The sequence below is a fragment of the Hypanus sabinus genome, chromosome 9, assembly GCF_030144855.1.
Source record: "Hypanus sabinus isolate sHypSab1 chromosome 9, sHypSab1.hap1, whole genome shotgun sequence".
NCBI lineage: Eukaryota > Metazoa > Chordata > Chondrichthyes > Myliobatiformes > Dasyatidae > Hypanus > Hypanus sabinus.
In genome coordinates this window covers 28,325,861-28,341,231 of record NC_082714.1, presented here as the reverse complement: position 1 = coordinate 28,341,231, position 15,371 = coordinate 28,325,861, and the positions used below count along the sequence as shown (strand labels likewise).

The 15,371-nt window shown below is 42.0% G+C and overlaps 1 protein-coding gene across 1 annotated transcript in view; it reads right to left on the bottom strand.

Annotated features, from left to right (window-relative positions):
- Nucleotides 1-15,371, bottom strand: part of xylt1 (xylosyltransferase I) — a 260,639-nt gene that overhangs the window by 105,203 nt on the left and 140,065 nt on the right. Inside the window, exons 3-4 of the mRNA XM_059979376.1 lie at nt 5,788-5,960; nt 5,435-5,637 (exon numbers count right to left, since the gene is read on the bottom strand). Of these exons, the coding sequence (XP_059835359.1) occupies nt 5,435-5,637; nt 5,788-5,960 (376 nt within the window). The remainder of the gene's footprint in view (nt 1-5,434; nt 5,638-5,787; nt 5,961-15,371) is intronic.

The following is a 15,371-nucleotide window of genomic DNA, read 5'->3' as shown; positions in this document are numbered from 1 at the left end:
AATGGGTGATCATATGGAGGTTTATAAGATGAAAAGTGGGATTAAAAAGGATAGAGAGTCAGAGGTCACCCACCTCCTGCCCCAGGGTTAAGGTGTAGCTTTAAGGTGAGAGGAGAGAAATTTAAAGGTGGCCTGAAGGGCAAGATTTTTCACATAGAGGTGGTCGGTATATGGAATGAGCTGCCAGGGGAGGTGATAAAAGTAGATATAACTACAATGTTTAAAAGGCACTTAGATAGATACTTAGGCAGTAGGAAAGAGGATATGGGCAGACATATAAGGTTAAAGTAGAAAGGCATTAGAGTTCGTCTGGAAGAGCTGGGCTGAAAGCCCCATTCTGCGCTGTACGGGTCAAAGACTCTGCTTAAATGGAAGCATACAGGAGACATTCGGTTTTGTACAAGGACAAGCAGGCAGAAATGAGAGGCTGAATGAACAGAGAAGCAGAGAGGAACAATCTAGATGCTCAAAATCACAACTGGCAGTAGGGTTGGTAAAAAGAGGTAAATAGCAGGAGGTTGCAATGTTCAGGAATACAATGCCTTAATGATTGATGGAAGCAGATTTGATTAACAATTCGTAAAGGGAAGACACTTGGAAGAACTAAACCTATTGGTTTATGCTAAAAGTGTGTAAAGGAGATCACTGAAAAAAGTTTTCATAGGGTAAGCACTTGTTTTATAGGTAGAATGAATGCCATTGTGATTTGGTAAAAACCTGTTATTTTGGCACTGCTGTGCTAGTGGGTGGAATATTTTGCATTGCTATAAAATTAATCCTAGATCAAATGGAGTTTTATTTTGTGAAACACTAAATAATAAAAGAATCAATGCAAAACAGACGTTGGCAATTACAAAATCACTGTAGGTGCACTAACCACATTCACAGCATGACAAACTGATGCAACAGTTGCAAAAATGCCCCCCAAAAATATCCATTTTATCTAAAGCCTGAGTGCTAGACTTGCTTAAGTGCAAAACAAAAACCCGGTTAGAAATCATTCAGTGCAACCAGCTCAGTGACTTTAGGCACAGCTCCATTATACTGTGGGCTTTCTTGCTGCTGGCTCCAGCTCCTTTGAGCCACTTGAGCTACTGCATCAAATACTAATGACAAACACACAAATAGAATGACAAGTGATTAATTTTTCAAACAGTCCACAAAAACCTCTCAATTCTGTGGGGAGGTGACGGGTGCTCAGTTTGGGTGGAGTAAGCCTAGTATTTATCAGAGCTTGCATTGCAGTAGAGTTGAGCTTTCTAAGGATCATGTTTCATTAAACAAAGTACTGGCTATATTGTAATCAGTCCAACAGATTTTGTTGGTCCTCTTCTTAAAATGTGATTAGGTTCCGACTGGTACCTGTTGGCGCACCATGACAATTTTGACACTTTTACAAAATATATGTAAATCTCAGATACTTAGAAAGAATTCAGTCTTAAATTAGAAAAGTAAATGGCATCTGTCCCAGCTGATATACAGGCCAAAACAGTGCAGCTATAGACTAAGTTCCTGAGCTTACATGGGAAAGCTCTAATCAGAGAATTACAAGCACTTCCAGCAAGGCAGCTGATTTGCAACATTTGTTAAACAGACTAAAACCGGGAGATTAGAAACCCAGTTCACATTAGTTAAAATAGAGCATACATTTGCCGAGATGAGTGCAAGTAATTATGATTGACATTTAGAAAGGTGTATATGATAGTCGTGGAACTGTATCTGTCTATCTTAATGGACTGTCAAAGGTTCTCCCCTGTGACCGAGTGGGTTTCCTCTGGGTGCTCCGGTTTCCTCCCACAGTCCAAAGATGTACCGGCTGGTAGGGTAATTGGTCATCATAAACTATCCCATGATCAGGCTAGGATTAAGTCAGGGATTTTCTGGGCAATGTGGCTCGAAGGGTAGGAAAGGCCTATTCTGTGCTGTGTCACAATAAATTAAAATTAAAATAAGAAAGCCTGACACTACTTGCGACATGTTTTAATAACTGAACTCAAGAAAATTCCTTTTATGGCTACAATTTCTATGAACAAGATTCTGGTCAAAAACAATCAGAGACTTAGTGCACCAAACACTGTCTGCAATTTTCCAGTCACACCTCAGTCTGTGAGGAACAGAAACATCCAGGAGTACATGCACTCAGACTTTCCAGCTACACAGGCTGTTACAGTAATTCAGAATTTTCATGGTCATTATTATTGATGTTACCTCTACATTCCAAATTGATTTAATTACCTGTACTTAATTTCCCCAACTTCGGGGGGGGGGGGAGGGGGAAGGAATTCAAACTTACATCGTCAAATTGATGTCCCAGTCTAGTGGAATTCAGTGCAGTAACGTATCGCTCTCCTACTGTAAGGGGATCCACAAGATCTTTTCGGTTGGAGTAGAAGTGTTTTGGGAGAACTATGAAATAACTCAAGTCAGCCACTGATACAGAGGAGCTGAAATTTACCCTTGGTCACTGGGGTTAAACTCATAAAGAGTAGCATATGCACAAAGTAGTCCTTTGGAAAAAAATCCGACAATAGAGCTGGACTTTGAAGTGGAATACAAAGTAAAAGTTCTATCACAAAGAACAGTTATAGTACAAGTAGCTGAGAACAATTTAAAACTCCCGAGAATGCAGTGCAGTTTCCAACATCCTGTTAAACCTGACATTAGCAGAGAGGGAAACCATTGGAAGAAAACTGCTGGTTGTACAGCCTTGCTTGAAAAATCAATTTTCCATTCCAACTGAATATTGTCAGAAGTCAATATCAATGAGCTCAGCAGTAAACACTTGTGAATAACAATAGAAATGTATCAACAACAATTTTATGAAGTCAAGCCCATAGAAAGTGCCAAATATGGCTTTCAATCCACTCACTCCAAATAACCTTTAAATGTTAACGATCATTATTCCCTAGTCAGCAGGTTTCACAGCTAACATCAACTACGATAAATGTGATGACTTGCTGGTTGTGATAAACTGAGGAGTAGGGTGAAGCAATCAATAGGCTCAGGTACTAAAGTCATTAACCTGCTCTATTACAGGAACATACTTTTGGATATATATGTGGCGTTATCTGTTAGAAATCTGCTCATGCGCCAGCTAAAAAAAATTAGCTTTTGGTGACTTTGATTGAGCTCTCACCGTGTCAATGTCCTGATTCTGTGGGCTGAACTCATAAAATTTCATTCACAAACTTCGTCTGTGATTTGATTTTTTTTTGGAAAAAAAATAATAAAGGTTTGTGTGCAATCTGAACAAAAGCCTTTAAGTTTGCCTGATTTATTTTAGGCCATTATTTACTGCTCATTCAAACTTCCCTCTGTGATGTCCTCTGCTTGACCCAGCTCAGCTTCAGTACTTAGGTCCTATTATACTTGTATATGTACTAAAAGCAGAATGAGTGAGTAAATTGACTGGCACACTCTGGTGCCTGATCAGCAGGGAATGAGTTAAGAATTACACAATGCGTAATAAAAGGTGGGATAGAAATTCAATTATACAGTGCAATCTTGTTTGATATGATGGAATCATACTCAGCGACTGAGTGCTAAGTGTGGTTGGGTAATCAATTCTGATATGTACAAAGCCTTGGACTGCCAATTCTAATGCACAGTGCCCTATCCTCATTATCTGGGTTCAAGTGTTGTCTCTCTGAAGCCTAGGACAACACTTGCTGGAAGCCCTACACGAAACTGTTTAACACTGCACACATCGTAGAAGTTCCAGGCTAGGTAATTCAATTTAAACTTGTACAGGCAGTCCGCAGCTTACGATTGGTTTCCAATCCTAAGATCTGTCTGTAAACCCGCAAGCCAAAAATGAACAGAACCAACTGTGACAGGAGAATGAACGGACATGGGAAGAGTGGGTGATAGTGTTCAATGCTCCCAGTTCTGCTTGGTTTGATCCAGATTGTTGGAGATCTGGTTGGGAGGGGTGGGGGTGTTGGGGAATGAACACACATGGACTTGCCCTATTTGCACACAGTAAGTTAATGCACCAAGCCCTGTAGTAGCCAGCAAATCTATTTCCATTCGTCCCACCAGTTTCCCAACTACTTGTTCATATGTAGGGTGTGTCCATTAGTCAGGCATTCATAACCCAGGGAGGACCTGTATAGAGCAGCACACACAAAATGCTGGAGGAATTTAGCAGGTCAGGCAGTATCTACAGAGGGAAATATACAGTTGATGCTGTAGGCCGAGACCCTTTGGGCAGAGATACTTCTCGGCCTGAAACATTGACTGTTCATTTTCCTCTATAGATGCTGTCCAACCTGCTGAATTACTCCAGCATTTTGTGTGTGTCACTCAAAATTTTCAGTATCTACAGAACCTTGTATCTGGGACCCATATAGGGAATTGTTGGTTGAGGGAAGATACTTTGCCCATTTACGCTGACCCTTGGTTTCATCTGTGACCAAAGCTTGAGGGAATCATTTAGCTTTAGGAATTTCTCCAAATACAATTAAACAACTAAGACATTTAAGCTAAGTCTGCTTCACAATGTCAGCTGCAATTAAAACTAAACACGGGAGCTTTGAACTAAAATTGTGTAATTCCATCCAGTGTACTCCTCTCATTTAATCTTACACTGAAAGCCATTTCTTCATCAGGAGCCTGCAAAGTGTGATTCAAAACACTGCCCCACTCTTGTTCCTGACACACACAGTCTCTCTTTCCTCACCACAGGCATGCACAGGTTCTTCCCCACATGCCTCGTCTCTCATCTTGATGTCTATGCAGAACAATTTTTATTCTTTATGTCCATATTAATCTTGGTACTGTTGGGTTACAGAGGGAAAACTTGATATCCCATGCAACAGAAAATCCCTGCAGATAATAAATCACTTCTCGTTCTGAAGATACGTACCACAAAAGTAGTAATTTAATTCATTAGTTCTCTCAAAAACTCAAGTTATTAATCATCAAAGCCAATTCCAGTTCCCCTTTACGCTGGGAAACCTTTCATAGTGAACTCAGTATTAACTCAATGCCAGGGGCCAAGGTGGATTTTTCAACCAACTAGGATCAATAGACTCCACCAATTGGCACTTTTCACTGCTGAGGAACAATGTCTAGTTGCATAGCCCAATACTAAGAGACTCTGTTTGACTGCATTGTCCGGTATTGATTCAAATCTTAGTTACTCTGGTAGTGTGGATCAGAAGCCCAAACTTAATAGACTCAAGAAAATAGTTCAGACACTCTCAGAATCAGGTTGCTTATCACAGAAACAACAAATTTCATTACATATATCAGTGATAATAAAGCAGATTCTGATGGTGTCTTAACTACTGTCTTGTGCCTATTGACTTTGGGCCTCCAATTCCTCACTAATACTCCTGTCTTGAATAGGACTAGGTACTGAACAACGCTTTCAATGTTTGGGTGCCCACAGCTGCAAAGCATACACATACACAGTTCCCCATTGCTGTACCTGATGGGGTAGTCAGCAGCACTCAAGTTGATGAAAAAGTCCCAAAACCAGTCCTTCATCTCCAGTAGATCCCGCATGCTCTGCAGGTACATAGTCAGCAGACTAGCGCCTCCCCAGATGGTGGCCATCCGCCATGGTGTGACGCGCACATTTGGATACTGGTTCGCAAACTGTAATACTTGCCGATGGAGATAGTTGGATCGCTTAAAGTAGAACAAAAATATGATTAGTGAAACAAAGATCACCTTTTAAGCAGAGGCATCCAGTCCAGCTATCTGCCCACATGGTCTGAATTTTTATAATTACAGACACATCAAACGCAAAACCTGCCTGTGGTCCACTCTGGGTCTTACCTTGTCCACGTGTATGTAGTAGTAGTGATCCTTGTGATAAATGGCCTTGAACATGCGCTGCAGCTGACGTGAGGCTCTACCATGCACGACCAAAACAAAGGCAATTCTGACAGGGTTTGGAGGCGGAGAGTCCAAAGAGTCATCCTCGGGTTGAATGGTATTGGTTGCTTTACCTGTTGGCAATGAGTAACATTTGGAAAATTAGAGAAAATGCCTTGTAAATGTTCAATTAAGCCCTTACAGGCTTTTTTCTAGGATGGATAATTTTGCATCATACCCTGGCAAAAGGAGGATAAACTAGTGGTGTCCAGGATAATCCTCCAGATTCAAAAAGAACCCAAGTCATAATATACCAAATGTACGACATCCCAAAACTACCCTGACACTGTATAAGTAACCAAGTATAAACGATACTTCACAAACAAGAGAAAATCTCCTGATGGTGGAAATCAAGGTAACACACACAAAGTGCTGAAGGCTAGGCAGCATCTATGAAAAAGAGTAAACCGGTGTCGTTTCGGGCCAAGACCCTTCATCAGAACTGGGTAAAAAAGAGATGAGGAGTCAGAGTAAGAAGGTTGGGAGGGAAGAGGAAGTACCAGGTAGAAGGTGATAGGTGAGACCAGGAGGGGGGAGGGGTGAAGTGAAGAGTTGGGAAGTTGATTGGTGAAAGAGATAAAGGGTGAGAGAAGGGGAATCTGATAGGAAAGGACAGAAAACCATGGAGGAGCAGCAGAGGGAGGCAATGGGCAGTTAAGGACTTAACGTGAGAAAAGGAAATGGGAATGAGGAATGGTGAAGGGGGGGCAATTACTGGAAGTTTGATAAATCGAGCCTTTATTTTACATAATTGAGCATATTCAAGTTGACCTTTGCCTTTGCCTGTAGCATGACGAAGATTCAGAGTGAGTTGACTATTTAGACCATAAGTCATAGAAACAGAATTAGGCCATTTGGCTCATCAAGTGTTCTCCACCATTCAATCATGGCTGATCCCTTTTTCCCCTCCTCAAGCCCATTCCCCGGCCTTCTCCCCGTAACTTTTGATGCTGTGTCCAAACAAGAACATATGAGGGTTTGCCTTAAATACATCCAACAACCTGACCTCCACAGCCGCCTGTGGTAACAAATTCACCACCTTCTGGCTAAAGAAATTTCTCCGCCTCTCTGTTTTAAATGGAAGCCCCTCTATCCTGAGGATGAGCCCTCTTGTCCTGCAGTCCCCCACTGTGGAAACCATTCTTTCCACTTCTACTCTCTCTAGACCTTTCAACGTTCAAAAGGTTTCAGTGAAACCTCCTCCCCCCCCATCCTTCTAAATTTATTTTATTTTATAGCACAGCTGATTTAGCTTTTTTAATCAATGATATTTAGCCATTATATAAAATGGGATGTGGTAGCTTCATACCTATTTCATATTGCTATAGGTAAAAAGCATTAGCTCTTTTTAGGCTCTCTACGTGGAGGCACTCATTCTACGATCTGAATGCGTTCCCACTGTGGTGAGAGAATACTGTGAAGTTTGAATTCTGATTAAGATGAGCATCGTTTGTCAAATGCTCTTGGAAACATACAGTGAAATGTGTCATTTGCATTTGGGTTTATAGCCCAAACACAAGCTGGGGGCAGCCTTCCAAATGTTGCTGCGCCTCCTGCTCCAACGTAACACGCCTATCACGTATTAACCTTGACCTGTACACCTTTTGGAAAGTGGGGAGAAACTGGAGCACCAGAGGAAATCCACGCAGTCACTGGGAGAACATACAAACTCCTTACAGGACTGAACCCCGACCTTCTGACCACTGGCACACTAAAGTATTACACTAAACCGTGATGCCCCCCAAGATATTATTTACAAAAACAAGCTTTGCAATGCTTTTTCATTCTTACATTCGTGGACATTGTTCAATAACATTGTTGAAAGCCAATACAGGCCATGCTGGAGTGCCTTGATTCAAGAGTTATAATTTATATCTATTGATTTTATTCATTACATCATCTTTTATATCCTCTCCTGCTAAGTCTAACCATTATTTTGTCAACTGCTGGTGAGTTTAGATCAGGTTTGTTCCTGATCCTGATGCACAAACGGAAACGTGGCTTGTTCACGCATAAGCCCATAAGAAACAGGAACAGAATAAGGCTGTTTGGCCCATCAAGTCTGCTCCGCCATTTCATCATGGTGATCCAGTTTCCCTCTCAGCCCAATCTCATGCCTTCTCCCTGTATCCTTTTATGCCCTGCCTAATCAAGAATCTATCAACCTCTGCCTTAAAGAATCTTGCTCCAAGCCTTGTTCAATACATGGGTGCTTGTCTGGTGCCGTAAAATATGTACCACGTCCTCCAATTCTTGGGAAACACAAACCGGAGCTGCTTGAAGGAGGACTTGGGAGCCTTGGGTCTCTGCGTCAAGGACACAGTGAAGCACTGCGTAAATGACGGAAGGTGCTCAGAAACTAAACCACCGGCCGGCCGTACCAGACACATCCGCCCCATCTGAGGATGCCCGCGCTGTTCTCAGCAGTCATCTCAGGACCCACGAAACCAGGCAGGAGGTAAGTCATGCTCAGCCCTGAGGGAATGCCTCAGAAAACCACACACCCAGCATGAACCAAGAGACAGGAGAATAAGGCTGATTAATGGACAAGTGAACAGCGTTGGTAATCTCGCTAACGGTGTCAGACTATCAGAAACAGATTAAGTGAGCCTACCCAATTACTGTCGTGCTTTCAAACGGTCCTTTTGTGTTCATACCACACTCCAGTGGGCTTTTGGAAGTCAATAACATTAATAGAAGCAGGAGGAGACGGTACTATCCTGTTCAATAAGATTGTGGCTGACTCTTTACCTGAAGCTCACTTTGTCGCAGAATTTCTACCTCCACTGGTCCCCTTAGTTTTTAAAAATCCATTGATCTCAACTTTACATATTTGCAACGATTGAGGATGCACCATAACATCACCTTTCACCCTTCTAAACCTCAATAAACTTAGACAGTCTACTTTAGTCAATATATGTCAACCTTATTCACTACTATTAAACATTGAACAAAAGTAGACGGTAGCCTAGCTATTATTGTGAGCTTTTACAGCTCAGGGCATCGCAGTTCAGAGTTCAATTCCAATGCCGTCTGTAAGAAGTTTGTATGTCTTTGGGTAAAAATGTTTCCCTTCCCAAGTTAAACCTATGCTCTCCAGTTCCCAATTCCCCAACTTCTGAGAAAGAACTGAGTGCATTCACCCTACCTATGTTCCTGCATGACTTTAAACACCTCTATAGGATCACTCCTCATTCTCCTATCAAGTCAGGTCAAGTCAAGTCGTCACTTTTTATTGTCATTTTGACCATAACTGCTGGTACAGACCATGGTGCTACATGAAACAGTACAAAAACTACACTGAATTATGTAAAAAACAACACAGAAAAAACTACACTAGACTACAAACCTACCCAGTACTGCGTAAAGTGCACAAAACAGTGCAGGCATTACATTAAATAATAAACAAGACAAAAGGGCAGTAAGGTGTCAGTCCAGGCTCTGGGTATTGAGGAGTCTGATAACATGGGGGAAGAAACTGTTACATAGTCTGGTCGTGAGAGCCCCAGTGCTTCGGTGCCTTTTCCCGGATGGCAGGAGGGAGAAGAATTTGTATGGGGGGGTGTGTGGGGTCCTTCATAATATTGTTTGCTTTGCCGATGTAAATTTCTGTAATGGCGGGAAGAGAGACCCCGACGATCTTCTCAGCTGACCTCACTATCTGCTGTATGGTCTTGTGATCTGAGATGGTGCAATTTCTGAACCAGGCAGTGATGCAGCTGCTCAGGATGCTCTCAATACAACCCCTGTAGAATGTGGTGAGGATGGGGGTGGGAGATGGACTTTCCTCGGCCTTCGCAGAAAGTAGAGACACTTCTGGGCTTTCTTTGCTATGGACCTAGTGTTGAGGGACCAGGTGAGATACTCCGCCAGGTGAACACCAAGAAATGTGGTGCTCTTAACGATCTCTACCGAAGAGCCGTCGATGTTCAGCGGGGAGTGGTCGCTCCGTGCCCTCCTGAAGTCAACAACCATCTATTTTGTTTTGTTCACATTAAGAGACAGGTTGTTGGCTCTGAACCATTCCGTTAGCCGCTGCACCTCCTCTCTGTAAGCTGACTCGTCGTTCTTGACCCACCACGGTCATTTCATCGGCAAACTTTATGATGTGGTCCGAGCTGTGTGTTGCAGAACAGTCATGGGTCAGCAGAGTGAACAGCAGTGGACTGAGCACAGCCCTGGGGGGCCCCCGTGCTCAGTGTGATGGTGTTGGAGATGCTGCCTCCGATCCAGACTAAATGAGGTCTCCCAGTCAGGAAGTCTAGAATCCAGTTGCAGAGGGAGGTGTTCAGGCCCAGTAGGCCCTATGCTCGAAGGAATAAATTCCTATCTATCTTATCTAACCTCTCCCTCATGGCCAAGCAACATCCTTGTAAATCTTTCCCACACTATTCCCTGGTTAATAACATCTTTCCTACAGCAGGATGACCAAAACAGAACAGATCACACTCCAACTGTTGCCTCATCAGCATCCTGTCCATCCATGGAAAGCTCTTTCAAACTCAATGCCCTGACTTACGAAGGCCAGTACGCCACTTTGCGTAATCTGGGACCAACGTTAGCAGAGAAGTCTCTCTGCCCATCACCAGCTCAACTACCTTGTCCACTCCACCCCACCCCTCATTTTCTTCAACAGGATGTGTATTCTGTTCTGCTAGCTCAAGACTTCCAGCTGTGGCCAGTGAATATATTCAAAGCCTTTCTAGCTATATCTAGTATCCATCATCCACCACCCAGGGCAAGCTCTCTTCTTGCTGCTGCCATCAGAAGGTACAGGAGCCTCAGGACTCACACCACCAGGTTCAGGAACAGTTACTACCCCTCAATCATCAGGCTCTTGAACCAAATGGGATAACTTCACTTGCCCCATCACTGAAATGTTCCCACAGCCTATGGACTCACTTTCAAGAAATCTTCATCTCAGGTTCTTGATATTTATTCCATATTTTTTAGTATTATTATTACTTTTTATATTTGCAGTTTGCTGTCTTCTGTACTCTGACTGAACACCCTAGTTTGGTGGTCTTTCATTGTTTCTGCTATGGTTATTATTCTATACATTGAGTATGCCTTCAAGAAAACGAATCTCAAGGTTGTATCTGGTGACATACATATATTTTGATAATAAAATTTACTTCAAACTTTATTCTTTCTGTTATGTAATTTATGCCCTTCTCATTATCTCAGACTTAACAATTTAAAACTGGAATTTTCTGCAGAAAATGTGCCTACACTGCTTTTATGAAGTTATGCTAAAATACAATGTAAAAACAACGGGCATCCAGTGACCACAGTGGATATTACCAGGATGCTGAAGAAACATTTAATTTTATTTCCCTTCCTTGGAAAAGTTAATGGCACTATAAACCATAAAGTGAGCAAATCCCCACAACCTTAAATTTCTGTTCAGTTGGCAGGAGTATGACTCCTGCACCTAATCCCTTTATAAATACACCAGGAGGAAACTAGCCTGTAGTGTTTGCACATCAGTGACAGTATTAAATGACAAGACAACCATTATCAATGTAACAAACCACAAAGAACTCTGGCTGTGATTTATCAAGACTGATGACTTAAATTAGTGTGTGTGAGGATCAAATATTGATCACTTGCCTTTCATTCTCACAGAGTTTTCAGAAACATCACAAATCTTTACCTACTCCTCAATCACAAAGCTCCCAGGATGCAGACTGAAGAAACAAATTCATGAGGTTGCTGTGCTGACTGGAAGAGTACACAGTTGATCTTTTTCTTTTAACCATCTCATCTCCCCGCAGTGAATGGAAGACAGTTATGGGCATGTACTGAGTGATAGAAAATGTGAAAACAGATGTGGTCCTTGACTTAATTCTTTCCTGCCTCTAGACCTGTACTATGATCAATATCAATAGGTGAATCTGGCACTCTTAAAGGAAAATGAAATGCTGTTATTTAATCTTGAAGAAACTGCTACGTGAGTGTTGATTCTGTAAGAATGCTCTCACAATACTAAACAAGCTACATATGAAGGTAGTTGTGTCGAGTGGATACAGACAGAAATTACTGGGTGGTAGTGTTCTCAACTGGGACGAGAATGAGAAAATGTACTGCCCCATAATCTGCTGCCAAAAGACAGCAAGGTTAATGGAGCTCGTCATTATTTGTGAGAAGATGTCACCGCATTTTCAGCAGAGGACAGGTGCGAGTTAAATGCGGAAATTCAAAACCTGCCCTGCCATAAACTGAACAAATATATTGGATGGCAGGAAGTTGATGAAATTGAATTTCAAACCCGGACCTAATCTTGCCACAGAAAATTACGTTTCTTGTCCAAGTACCCTATTAACAACATATTAAGTACTGTCAATCAAATTCTCCACCTGCTGAAAACCAAGATTTACAACTGTGAACCTCGTCCCTTCCTTCATATTTCAATTATTAGCTTTATCAAAATTTTAAAGTTACATTTTCATTTTACCTTATCATTCTTTACCAGTCTTTCTTTTTCTCTCTTTATTCCTCTTTCTGTGCCAGATTTGACGTTGAGTCCATCTGCACTAATCTGCACCCACCTAACTAAGTTGTGAAGATAGGTCATTATTCTCTTCACAAATGGTGGCTGACTTTCTGAATACCTTGGGTACTTTTGGTGCTCCCCCTCCCCCTCAATTTCCAGCACCTGCAGTTTTTCTTTCTTTCCTACTGGACATTCTGATCACCATCATTTTATTGAGGATAATTTACTGATGTGCCATGTTAATTGCACGCAGCACTGTTGGTCTACTCAATATGAGTGATGATTTTGAATACCCACCCACGGGAAAACAAATTCTTTCTTCTCTAGGATTGGGGATCTCCACAAAGTCGAGTAATGCAAAACAAATGTATCGTCCAAGGTATGTAAAGGTTATCAGCAGAGCGGAGGCTTTCAGTGCCACGTAGGAGGAAAACTGAAAACCTGACTGAACGGTGTCACAACAATAACTTCACTCTACGTTAGCAAAACCAAAGAGCTGATAATTCACTACAGCAGGAGGAAACCAGAGGTCCGTGAACCAGTCCTCATTAGAGGATCAAAAGTGGAAAGAATCAGTAACTTTAAATTCCTCAGTGCTACGATTTCAGAGGATCTGACCTGGGTCCAGCACGTAAATGCCATTACAAACAAGGCACAGCAGCGCCTCTTCTTTCTTCGCGATTCAGCATGCTATCCAAAACTTTGACAAACTTGTATAGATGAACAGTGTAGAGTATCTTCATTGTTTGCCTCAAGGCCTGGTATCAAAACACCAATGTCTAGGAGTGAAAAAAGCCTACAAAATGTAGTGCATACATGGGTTCCTCACCACAGAAAAGCTCTCCCACCATTGAGCACATCAACCAGGAAGGTTGACAGAAGAAAGCAGTATCCGTTATCAAGAATTGCCACCATCCAAGTCATGCTCTCTTCTCGCTGCTGCCATTGGGAAGGAGGTACAGGGCCATCAAGTACCATATCACCAGGCTTAGGAACAGTTATTACCCTTCAACCATCATGGTCTTCAACACTGATCTGATTCCACAACCTATGAACACGACTTCAAGGTCTCTATAACTCATGTTATCAATATTATTTATTACTTATTTATTATTTTTAGGAATAACTTGTTAATTTGCACAGTTTGTCTTCTTTTGTACATTGGTGTTTGTCCGTCTCTGTGTGTAATTTTTCATTAATTTTATTGTGTTTCTTTTCATCTACTGTGAAGGGCAGCAAGAAAATGAATCTCAGGGTAGCATATGACCACATATATGCACTTAGGGAATAAATTCACTTCTGATTTATTTTAACCTGAAGTATTCCTCATGAGGAGAAACATTCTCTACTGTCAATGCTACTCTCACCCACGTCTCCTACACTTCCTGCACATCTATTCTGAACCAATCCTCTCACCATCATAACACTGATGGGGCTCTCTTGTCCACATCTAATATCCTACGATCCTCCACTCTCATCACTCTCTGTATCCTCTGTCATATCCAATGGGATCCTATCACTCAGCATGTCTTTCCCTTCTACCCCTCCCCCACTTTCTGTAAGGATCACTTTCTACATGACTCCCTTTTCTACTCACCCCACTCCACTGGTTTCCTGTCACTTACCCCTGCAAGTATCTTAAGTGCTACCCCTGCACCTACACCTTCTTCCTCACCAACATTCAGGGCAACAAACAATCCTTCCAGGTGAGGCAACATTTCGCCTGTGAACCTGGTGTGCTTATCTAGTGTACCCGGACATCCCGATGCAGCCTCTTCTACATCGGCGAGACCTAGCACAGATGGGAGACTGTTCCATTGAGCACTGGCTGTCTCAAAAACCAAATCCTCCTGGTGGCCACCCATTTCAATTTGACGTTCCATTCCCGTTCAGACACCTGACCAAGGCCTCCTCTGCTGCCTCAATGAAGCTAAACTCCAACTTGGAGGAGTAAAATCTCATAATCCGTCTGGGTAGTCTTTAACCTGTTAGCATGGACATCAGTCTCTCCAACTGGTAATTATTCCCCCTCCCTCCTTTCTCTTTCCCTTTCCCTTTCTAGTTCCCCTTTCACGACTCCTCTTCACCTACCCATCACCTCCCTCTGATTCCCCTCTCAACCCTCTCCCCCAACCACCCACCTTCACCCTCACCTGGTCTCAACCATGACTAGCCAGACTGTACTCCTCTCCCTCCTCCACCTCATTTAGGCTTCTGTCCCCTTCCCTTCTAGTCCTGACAAACTCTCTCAGCTCGAAACCTTGACTGTTCATTCTCCTCTATAGATGCTGCCTGACCTGCAGAGTTCTTCCAGTATTGTGAGTGCATATGTGTGTGTGTCTCTCATGAGGTCTGAATTCTTTCATGGAGTTACAGTTATGCTGAACAAATCCCTTTTGATTTTTTTCTATTGTGAGTAGTAATAAAATTGTAATCATAAGGCCTCATGAGAAGCTTAACCGAGAAAGTCAAAATCTTATCACAACTAACAGAAAAAACACAAAACTGTATGATGAGCATATTAGCTACACAAATCCTTAAGGCTTTTTTTGGTTTCATAACTACCTGAGGAGATATGACAGAACTGAGACAATTATCTGTTTATCTCAACGAGTTATCTGCTTTATTACTTAGAAGGCAAAGTAACTGTGTGACGGCAATAATTGAAAACAATAGCTGAACTTTCAAGACGTGTTTTGATCCAGGAGAACACCACTAAGGTCAGATGCGGTCACAAATGGCTGTGGCACTTTTTACCATGAGACCCAGTGAATCAAGGTCACATTAAGGAGTCCTGCCTAAATACCTCTCCATCTCCCTCAAATGGATTTTACTAAACAAAGGGGATAAAATGAGAATGTGATTTAAACCCTTCTATTCAAATCTAAAATTATACTTTTGAGTGCAATTCTGTTCTCTCTAAAAAAGAATTGTTATTTCATTTTTCAATGGTTTAAGCATGAATTTTAATTGTACTTTAAACAAGAAC